Source organism: Dendrobium catenatum, unplaced genomic scaffold (genome assembly GCF_001605985.2).
Source record: "Dendrobium catenatum unplaced genomic scaffold, ASM160598v2 fragScaff_scaffold_1010, whole genome shotgun sequence".
Taxonomy (NCBI): Eukaryota; Viridiplantae; Streptophyta; class Magnoliopsida; order Asparagales; family Orchidaceae; genus Dendrobium; species Dendrobium catenatum.
In genome coordinates this window covers 67,614-78,955 of record NW_021319472.1, presented here as the reverse complement: position 1 = coordinate 78,955, position 11,342 = coordinate 67,614, and the positions used below count along the sequence as shown (strand labels likewise).

Below are 11,342 nucleotides of genomic sequence, written 5' to 3'. Positions count from 1 at the left end.
CCTCCTAGAAGTCTTACTCAACTAAGATCTTTCCAAGGTAGGTTGACATATCTAAGACGCTTCATATCCAATTTGTCTGGTAGATGCCAACCCTTTGCAGCCCTTTCAGAGAAAGATTTAGAATTTTATTGGGATGATAGCTACCAAAAAGCTTTCGATAGTATAAAATGCTATCTCTTGTCCCCTCTAATTTTGGCTGCCCTATCCCAAGGAGGCCATTAATTCTTTACGCTGCAGTCTCTGATGAGTCTCTTGGTGCTTTTTTGGCCCAAACCAACAATGAAGGAAAAGAGAATGCCCTATACTACTTGAGCAGACATCTAATTCCTATAGAAATGAATTATCCTTCCATTGAGAAACATTTCTTATGCCTTATCTTTGCAGTCCAAAAGCTCAGGCATTACATGCTCTCTCATAAAGTCAATCTGATCTCTAAGGTAAATCCCCTTCAGTACCTCATCACCCGTCCAACACTCTCAGGACATTTAGCCAGATGGGCCATGATACTACTTCAACTCGATATCATTTTCACTCTCCAACGTGCTGTAAAAGGACAAGCTCTTGCTGATTTCCTAGCAACATACCCAATACTAGCAGGATCTCCCTTGAATGACGATCTTCCTGATGAACAAATAATGAATTTAGATGACCATGAAAGCCGCGCTTGGGAGTTATATTTTGATGGTGTAGCCTCTTTCCAAAGAGGTACTGAACCACAAAATCTCCTCCCTGATAAGGCTGGAGTTGGTTTGATATTCATAACACCTGATAAAGCCTTATTACGATATTCTTACAGTTTATCAGACCCTTATACAAATAACGAGGTGGAATATGAAGCTCTGATAACTGGTTTAAAATTAGCAATATCAATGGAAATTAAAATTTTCAAATTTTATGGCGATTCACAGTTGGTGATTAACCAAGTTGCAGGAACACATAAAGCCTTGAAATCAACTTGCTTAAATACCACTCATATGCCATGAAACTGTTTGAACAAATTCCTAATGCGACTTTGGTTAGAATACCACATGGTCAAAATGCTACGACGAACATTCTAGCAAAGCTTGCTAAGGAAATGTCATGCCCTGAAAAGGATTCAGTCCAAATAGAAGTTCAAAATCGTCAAATTTTGTCTCCTATTGACTTTGAAAATTTGAATGAACCTTCTTCCTTCGGTGAGTTTTCATTTGTGGTAAATGATGAGGATGATTGGCGCCAATCTTTCATTGAATATCTCTGAAATGGTAAACTACCGAAGGAGAAGTCTGTTGTTGACCAAACAAAGAATATAGCATTGTCATTTTCACTGATCAACAAAATCTTGTATGGGCGGTAATTTGACCAAATGTGGTTGCGATGCCTTGCAAAGGATGAAGCCCACAAGATAGTGACCGAGGTACATGCGGGGTTATGTGGTGCCCATCAATCGGGCCCAAAAATGAAATTAAAAATTAAAAGGCTTGGGTACTATTGGCCTTCAATGATTAAAGATTGTGTTGAGGTAGCACGAAAATGCCACCAATGCCAAGCTGGGGAACCGATATTGTTGGGCCTATAGACCCTCCTTCCTCTAAGGGTCATAGGTTTATACTTACTGCAACTGATTATTTCTCAAAGTGGGCTGAAGCCGTATCATTGAGAGAAGTCAAAACTAGCCATATGCTGCAATTCTTGAAGGACCATATTGTATACAAGTTTGGCGTTCCACGTCGAATCATATTCGATAATGGTCCTGCTTTTAAAAGTACCAAGCTTAATCAATTTGTTAACAAACATATCATTGATTGGAGGTATAGTACGATATACTATCCTCGAGCTAATGGATTGGCTGAAGCTTTCAACAAAACATTAGTTCAGTTGTTAAAGAAGACCTTAGATGAGAACAAACGTCAATGGCATGAAAAGTTGGTAGAGGCGTTGTGGGCCTATCGGATCACATATAGAATCCCAACACAGGCCACTCCGTTTGCTCTAGTCTATGGAGTGGAGGCGGTTCTCCCTTTGGAGTTACAGCTCCCATCTCTTAGAATTGCAATAAACAATGAAATTACAAGTGAACAAAATGCCCAACTAAGGTTGGAGGAACTTGATGGTTTAGATGAGAAGCGTTTGCTTGCTCAATAGAACCTCGAGTTGTAACGAGCCTGCATGGCTCAAGCCCACGATAAATTGGTCAGTTCTAGGACTTTCAAGGTTGGCGACTTGGTCCTAGTTCTTCGCAAACCGATTATAGCCCACCGTAAAATAGGTGGCAAGTTCAAACCTACTTGGGAAAGCCCTTTTGTAGTAGAAAAGGCCTATTAAGGTGGATCTTACAAGATGATTGATTGTAATGGTGAACGTCCTATGTTGCCTATCAATGGGCGTTACCTCAAGAAGTATTACAATTGATTGTATGCAAGCTTTAATTTTAGTGAATGAATGTTTCTTTCATATGGAAATGTTCTTTTTATCTTGTTGTGGACTAGGTCCGGATTATCAAGACATCGGTTCAAACTCTCAAATACTTCATCTTTCCCCCAAAGGAAAGACAATTCATCTTTCCCAAAAAGGAAAGAAAATTCAATTTTCACTAAAAGGAAAATCAAGTTCATCTTTCTCCAAGTGAAAGTTCATCTTGTTTCTTTCTCTAAATGAAGGAAAGTTCAAATTTATCTTTTTCCAAATGAAAGTCAAATTCAAATCTTAGTACCAAATGCTAAGTGTGGACATCTCCAAATAGGAGTCTTCTTATCAATTTCAGAGTTTAGGTAGAATTCAAACCTTCTAAGGCCTCTCCTAGCTCACCCCTTTAGATCTTGTTCTATCCAAATTGAACGCCATAGATCTACTCAAATTTAGACTTTTAGTGGTTACCAAAATACCCTTTAGTCTTCCCAAATATTAAGAGTTATCTAGCCAAAATAGATAATCTTGTACCAAATACCTTCAAGGCCTAAGTAGTAGCCAAAATACTCTTAGCCTTAACCTTTTTGAGTTTTATTTTATCAAAATAAGATGAACTCTACCTTTACTTGGTTGCCAAAATACCTCTTAGAGCTTTCCAAATAGGTGACAAATACCTTTTGACCTTTAGGAAACAACAAATGTTCCTAACCCTTCTCAAGTGATAGAGAAAATATATATGAGAAATCTTTAGGTGGTAGCCAAGATACCCCTAACTTTTAGGATATAGCAAGATATACCTAAGACCCCTTTTTGAGAGACACCAAATGTCTCTAATCTCTTTTCAAGTGATAACCAAAACATCCTTGAAAGCTTTGTAAGTGGTAGCTATAATACCCCTAGCCTTTATGTGATAGAAAAGTATCCCAAAGCTCTTTTAAAAATTATCAAATTCCTTCTAATCAAACCAAATTCTTTCTAAAGATACCAAATATCTTTAGAAATTCCTTTTAGAAGTTGTCAAAAATACTTCATTCCTACCAAGCCCCCTCTAAAGGTACCAAATGTCTTTAGAAACCTCTTTAGAAGTTGCCAAAATACTTCTAACTTCTCTTCCAAGGGTAATCTAAAACTCTTTCTTTAAGGAGATAGATAGAAATCTCCTTATCTTTGTAGATCTTGTCTAAATCTAAGTTTAGGCTTTTGTAGATCTCTCTTTCTCTTTCAAATCATACCCTATTTGATTTGGAAGATCTCGTTTGATCATCATTTGGTCAACGCCAATATATGTGGCGTACTTTTATTCGTTCACCACACATATTAGGGGTCCTTTTGTTGATGAATATTTTCATATCGACCCGACCCCGATCGAGCCCGACTAGGCTCGATCATGCTCGATCGATTGTCGTCAAGACAAAATCGACTCAAATTAGATTCCGATTTGATTAAATTAAATTTATTTTAGTCAAATTAAATTCGATTTAATTTAATTAAAATCAAATCAAACCCAATCGAACCCCGTCGAGCCTAATTCGACACAATTCGACGCCGATTTGAGTTTAATTTCATGAAATTAACTTGATCGAACCTAAATCGATCTAATTCGAGTTTGATTCGAACTCAATTTCAACCAAAATCAATCAATTTAGGCTGAATTTGGTTCTCAAATCAAAATTTGAGATCTAGGGCTGAGATCTCTTCTCAAGTCCCACCCAATTTCACTTCAATTTGGCAGCAAAATCTACTCAAGCAGATTTGCTTCGTTTCATGCTTCGAGGCCCGATTAGACGTTTTGGGGCGGCAAGCTTGCTGTGGGATTCGTCCCTAAGAGGACGAGCGAGAGAGAGGGGAGCTAATTCGGGTCCCCTGTTTCGTTTCCGTCCCGACACACAGAGAGTGCGAGAGAAGAGAGGCGGAGAGCTCCCATCCGTGTGCGACTCAACCCGGCGAAACCGATGGCTCCCACATGTGGCTCCACTATGCGTCTCCATCGTGCTCCATCACCCTTCTTCCAGCGAGCCAGAGCCTTTGCTTGCGGTCCTTCTAGTGGAAGGGAGAAGGAGGGCTTAGGGCTTTGAGACCTTCTCTCATCCCAAAGAAGGTTAAGACTTCCATTCACTCTCTTTCTCTGAAAATCAGCAAAATTAGTGGCTTCTCCCCTTCCTCCTTCAACTCCGGCGACCTCGAGACGAGTTGGGAGCTGTTTGAAGCTTCCAAATAGCAAAAGAAGGCTCCTAAACCTTCCAAACAGCGATTTGGAGCCTTCAAAACACCTTGGACAGTGGCGGCGTCGACCGGAACACCTTGGACAGCGATCTTCCTCCCTTGGAGCGGCTTGGAGCGACTTTGGAGCTTAGATTGGAGCTTGGACAGCGATCCAGAGCTTGAATGGGAGCTTGGATAGTGCTTGGAACTTGGATATGAGTGCTAGGACAACCCGGGAGAGGTATACCATTGAAACTTAGGCGAAACCTTAAAGCTCCCTAGCCAATGGCATGTGGTTGACGTTCCAAAACCTTAGGTCCCTAGAAACTTTGATTTTTGGTCCCCTAAAACCCATTCGTTGGCTGTCCACTTTGCAAAGACTATGAAAATTTGTTGATTTCCATTGGTTGACTCTTATGTAAGAGTCCGGAGAGGATTTTGACACGTGTAGAGGTGTCGGGTTGTTATCCAACTCCTCTCAAATATATGTTTGTACATTCAAACCTCACAATGTGTACAAGTACCTATTCAAGATTAGTGTCATGATGAAAATAACCATATGATTTAGGAATTTGGTTGAGCTTGTGAAGTGTGTCATAAGCCTTACAATATATAAAAAATGCTTGTGATGACTTGTTGTAGGATCTAACGTGAATTTCAAAGATTCACTTCAAAAAATCCTAGAGCAAGTGTGTTTGATCAAACTCGCCTTTGGATGTGTTGTATAGTTTGTGATAGAAAAGTCTATGGAAAATTATTTTTGCTATGCAAATATTCCAAAGTTTGGAATCTCATTTCAATGCCTTCAATGGGCCAAATCATGCAAAAAGTGATTTGACCCCTTATAAGCTTCAAATGCATGTTTCCTACTATATCGTGATTCAAGCTATATGTTATTTATTTCTTGCTTTAATTAGTGAATGTATTAACTTGCAAATTTTTCATAAATGTGCTCATTTAATCCTAAGTATTGGTAAATTTGATTTGGAGCATTTCATGAACCCCAAAGGCCCATGATCATTGCTCCATCATACTAAAGGATTATCTAAGCTCATTTTCCCTAATTTGCAAGATAATACAACTAGATGCAAGTTCTTAAATGTCCAAATCATATTAGGTTTGATTTAGGGAAAACCACTTTCTTGTAGACTTTTGATAATGTCATAGGTCGTCTTCCAAATTCAAGTTGTAGGACTATTTCCCTTTACTCAAATCATGCCAAAATTGATTTGTAGACCATTTTAATGTATTGAAAGCTCTTTAGTAGTTTTCCCTTCCCTCATGCATGGTAATTTGGAGCACCACAAAGCTCCATTTTTCCATTGCATGAATGTTCTCAACTTAGGATTCCAAAAAAGCCTAGGTTCAAACCTCTCTGCCTGTAAAATCTACAAGCATTCATCCTTTCTTCTTATGTATGGTGATGGGAACCTTCTTAAGGTTCTAAATACATACCATTGTATGACGTTTGGAGCATTTCAAGGCTCCAAAATGTTAGACTATGTGAATTCTAGCACTACCCTAGGAGCTACAAATCATTACATGTCTACTCTTAGGTCCGTCTTAGATTTTGTCAAAATGGATCTTTAGGATGTTCCTAGAAACTTTCAAATCCCCAAAATCATATCAAATTTGATTTGGGAAAACCTTCCAATGCATTAGGAAGTTAATCTTCCCTCTTTCAAGCGAATCCAAAACATTTGTAAGAGAGTGGGAGGTTCTCTTCCTTATGTACATGTCCCTCATGCTTAGTAGCTGGAGTGTTCTCTAAATCCCAATTATTATAGTGCATGAATCAAGATTTTAGGAAACAAATCCTAAGCCCCCATTGCATTTGCTAACAACTCAAAGTTACCAAATGAACGTTTCTCCCTTCATACATGATGATTTGGAATTCTCTAAAATTCCAACCTATCATTATATGAAAATCTTGTAGCTTAGAGCCAAAAATCTAAGTTATCTCTTTCTTTCATTTTGAGACTAAGATCAATGAAAGAATTCCCTTTTTAGGCTTAGGATTCTAAATCTAGCCTATCTCATTTGCCTAACTTATATAGGTAGATGGACCTCTCAATTAGTAGTTCTAAAACTGCAAATTACATCTCTTACGCAATGAAATTTGGAGCACCTCAAGCTTTAAACATATCATTGCATGAGTCCTTCAATTTTAGGATCAAATCCTAGGTTATTTCCTCTTCTTTGTTTGTTGAAATGCAAAGTCAACAAACAAATGTCACTTCTACCTCCATGTATAATAGTTTGAAGCTTATCCTAAACTTCTACTCACTATTACATGGGGTTATTGAACTTAGAACCAAACTGTAAGTTCTTTCTCTCAATTTGTTTGAACCTAAGTTTAACAATTGAACATACCGCTTAGGCTTAAGACCTAAAACTTAGCCTTTCCTCTCCATTCACTTATCCCAATTTAAGTGGATGATCACCCCTCTTTGAATACCAAATATTCAAAAGGTCATCTATGAAACTTTGTAACTCTCTAAGTTACATTTTCTTCCTTCAACCCCAAAGTTGTAGGAAGCTTATCAAATCATTTATTTATTGGAACACAAACCAATGAGTAATCTCCTAGACATGGGATTCAAATCCTAGTCTTCATCATTTGCTTAGTCACTAATTAAGCAAATGAATGATCCTCCTTGGACACCCAATGTCCAAGGAATCCCTTTCAACATGCAAACCAAAGTTTGCTTGTTGCTTCTCTCTTTTACAACTTAAGAGTTGTAGAAAGTCTTCTCATTTTCTCCTAAGCCCAAATTTAGGAGAATGATCATTCCCCTTTGAACATCGAATGTTCAAGGACATTCATGAATGTGTAACCTTTAAGGTGCACTCTCTCCTTTTTCTACCAAACCAAGTGTAGAAAACCTCCCCATTCACTTAGCCTAAATTGAGTGAATGTGTGTCATTTCCTTTGAACATATGATGTTCAAAGGGATTCTTCTAACTTGCAACCTACAAACTTTTCCTTTCCTACAACTCTAAAGTTGTAGGAAATTATCTCATCCACCCTATCACGACCCGGCCAGGCTAGCCTGATAAAATCGGGTCGGGATCAGTCGGTCTAACGGAAGAGCATAATACATAACATACTTTTATTTAAAACTCAGTACACAAAATATCATCCAACATTAAAAGAAAGAGCCACTAAGAAATATCAGACTGTTCTTCTGTCACACGACTGTTAAAAACTTTTTAAACATCAATTACATTACATAAGCTCTCAACATTTCATAAATTTCAAACTCACGAACTACAGAAACAAACTCAAAGACTCAAACTTAAAACATAAAATGGAACCTTTCATCCAGAGGTCCCCTACGACGATACGTATAAGGTCGTCGAGCAGCCATCACTTATTTCCTGAAAAAAATATTTCCAAACGAGGAATGAGCCAACGCTCAGCAGGTAATTCATAGCTCAGTTAATTTCATAAGATGCAAAAATAAAATATTTGTAATTGAAATCATATCATATAATTTTGCAAGTCATAATCTTTAAACTTTTTAATTTTTCTTGCATTTTCCTTTCTTTAACATTTCATTCATTTCAGTCTTTCCTTTCACCTTTTTCATATGCAATGAAAATGCAAAAATGATTATGCTAAATGTATCACCCGTCCCGAAAGTACCTTTATTCGTACTGATCAGGTACGCAGTCAAATTTGTGACAATTTCCTTTACCATTGGTTCATAAGAACCATTCTTTACCATGACTCATATGAGCCTCCTTTACCAATGCTCGAAAGAGCTCATTTACCATTTTGGCACTTCCGGATCAACATACAACATGAAATTGTTATTGCTTTTAAATCTTTGAATCATGCTAAATTTTCTTTCATATTTATTTCATTTATTCATATACCTTAATTTCTTTTCAAATAATGTATGAAATGAGAGCATAAAACTGTAGGGTATTCTTTTAAAAACATGAATATCAAAATATTTGACAGTAAATAAAATATTTGACAAGAAAATAAATACATGAAATTGCATTCTAAGCATAAAAATTTTAAAGCACTTATAAATTTAACTGGGGTCTGAACACCTACCTCAACCCAAGTATGGCACGCCGCTTTTACACAGTTATTTCACCTTACCCTTTAATGGTCAGAACCTAAGCAGTTTACAAAAGAGACGTGTCACATAATTAAAAATCAAATTTCATAAGTTTAATTGCTAAACTCGGCATTTTTCCCCTTTAACCATTCCTTACGACTTTTAAAGGATAATTAATTAAATAAACATAAATTTTTGGATTTAATTAAATCCAAAATTTTAGAAAATCATAAAACTCCAATTTCATTAAATTATCGCACAAAACTTAATCCTAAACATATAATTATAATTATATTATAATTTTTGGATTAAATTAATTATGAAAATTAAGAAAATGAAAATTCCGCTAAAAACTTAAAATTTTTCATTAAAAACATTTCCTAAATCCTTAGAAATAATTTTTGTAAAAGCATCTTGAAGGAATTAAATTTTTCGTCAAAAATCCTAATTTATAAATCTCCAAAAATTCCTCCAATTTCTTCGTTTTTACCGTTAAAATGTTCTCTTAATCATTCCTTATTAATTCCATAAAGAAATTTTGAAAGAAAATTAGGTTTTGGAAAAACCCTAGAAAATTCTTTTCCAAAAATCTAAAGATCGAGAAAGTTTCGCTTGGAAATAAACATACCGGAGTGTTTCTCTCGTCGTCCTCTTTGATTTGACCTAAAAGTTTCGTCGGAAGATCGTCACCGAAGTGGATCCCGCACCTTGCCCGACGCCTCTACCGTCCGCCCCTCTTGTTCCGCTTGTTTCACGCATGAAATGGAGAGGAGGGGTTCGGGTATAGTTGATAAGGGAGAAAGGGGATTTGCAAATGACCAATTTGCCCTTAAGTAATTCCGGCAATACAAAAGGTTAGGGGCAAAACCGGGATTTAGAGACTTGTAAAATTTGTTATTCCAAATTTAGGCAAAATTAGGTATAGGTTCTATATACCAAAACGATCAGAATTTCGCAAGGGATTTTCTAAAATTATTTCCGTTGAATTCCGTTAACGTTGAAAATCTCACTTAAAATTCATCGCGGTGCTTTAAAAAGTGTGCGACGACTTATTAAGGTTGTTTTCGTGTTTTACACACCCTTCCCTCATTTGCCTAACACAAATTTGGTAAATGATTATGTATCATTGAACACATGGTTCAATGACTTCCCTTACCACGCTCCACCCATAGATTATGTATCTCTTCATATCTTCCTATGACCGAAAGGTTATAGGAAGATCTTCTTATTCTCCTAAGCTAAATTGGGAGAGTATGCATCCTTCTTTGAATGTCAAATGTTCAAGGAGCTTTCAAGAGTTTTCAACTTCTAATTTGCGTCTCATTCTTCTCCATCCCTCCAACCCAAATTGGAGGATTGAATCCCTCTTCTTTGGATACCAAATGTTCAAAGGAACTCCAATTTGCAATCCCAAAGTTGCACATTGTACCACCTCTTTTCCTACAAGCCTAAATTGTAGGAAATCTTTAAATTTCTTTCCATTTTACTAACTCTAAATTAGGCAAATGAATCTGTCTCCTTGGACTTCAAATGTTCAAAGAACATTCATGAATTTGCAACCCATGAGTTGCATGTTACTTTCCTAGTTTCTACAACTCAGAATAATTCATAAATTTGCAACCCATGAGTTGCATGGATGGATTTTGCTTTGAGTGATCGATGGATGATTTTGAATTTTAAATATCTGGAATTGGAATTTATTGGGTTTTGGACTATTTGGGTGGAGCTTTGGATTAAATGGACTTTTTAGAGACATTTAAAAAATGCACGAAATTAACCCCTCCAGTTGAGATTTACATTCAATACGGCCATCATCGGGGTATGGGGGTCATTCATTAACTTAACCTTATCGATCCTATCAACTTGCCGATAAGGGATCGAGTTTTCTCGTAGGCTTTATGCCTTTGTTAGTGAATTCTTTTAATTATAGGCATTGAAGGCCTAATATGAATGTATTAAAACAAATACACTGGTCGCCACGACTGTGTATTTATTTTAAGGTTCGAACCCTGTCGACTCCTATAGATCCGTATAGAAGGATCGGGTTCAAACCTGAATTCACTTATCGAGCTGCGCAGCATTCCTAGGCGCCACGTGTGTACCAATAATACACTCGTTGGGGCCCATGCAGATTTTTGATTATATACCCCTTTTAGTGTACCTATGTGTATACAAATTATGTTGCACGTACAGGGATATTTTGAAATATTTTAGTTGTGCAGGTAATTACCATTTGAGTACACAACATTTCATTTGAGAGATTATACACGCCTTCTGTCCGCTAGTACGGGTGTTGCAGATCCGGTGGCGTAGCATCTGGTGCGGTGAGGCACCTTATCACCTTGATGTTGACTCCCCCTTTTCTCATTCATCAGGGAGGGTTTCTTCTGGACTTTGAAGTCCGCTGCTTTGCAAAGGAACTCCTTTTGAGATTATCAGTGTAGTGGACTTATTGTTTCTGATATTTGTAGATGCAAGCACTATTTTCTTCTTAAGTACATGATCAAGAAGAAATTTTGGAACACTAGGAAGTTTGGTTCGAATTTGCTCAAACATCTCTTCCATTCCGTCAGGGGGTGTCCTTCTTCATACATCGGGTTGCCCTTGTACCCTACGTACTTGTAGATTTTAATCATTATTGTCGTAGGTAATGTATGTACTTGTGCCCATAGTGGT

The 11,342-nt window shown here is 37.1% G+C and overlaps 1 protein-coding gene across 1 annotated transcript; it reads left to right on the top strand.

Annotated features, from left to right (window-relative positions):
* The first annotated feature begins 1,512 nt into the window (after positions 1–1,512).
* LOC110096790 (uncharacterized protein K02A2.6-like) lies at positions 1,513–2,124 on the top strand. Its single transcript, XM_020822873.2, has one exon. It carries the CDS (start codon positions 1,513–1,515, stop codon positions 2,122–2,124), a length of 612 nt encoding a protein of 203 aa, XP_020678532.2.
* Positions 2,125–11,342: the final 9,218 nt, after the last annotated feature.

Coding starts and splice junctions, on each gene's coding strand:
- LOC110096790 (XM_020822873.2), top strand. CDS start 1,513: ATGCCACCAATGCCAAGCTGGGGAACCGATATTGTTGGGCCTATAGAC.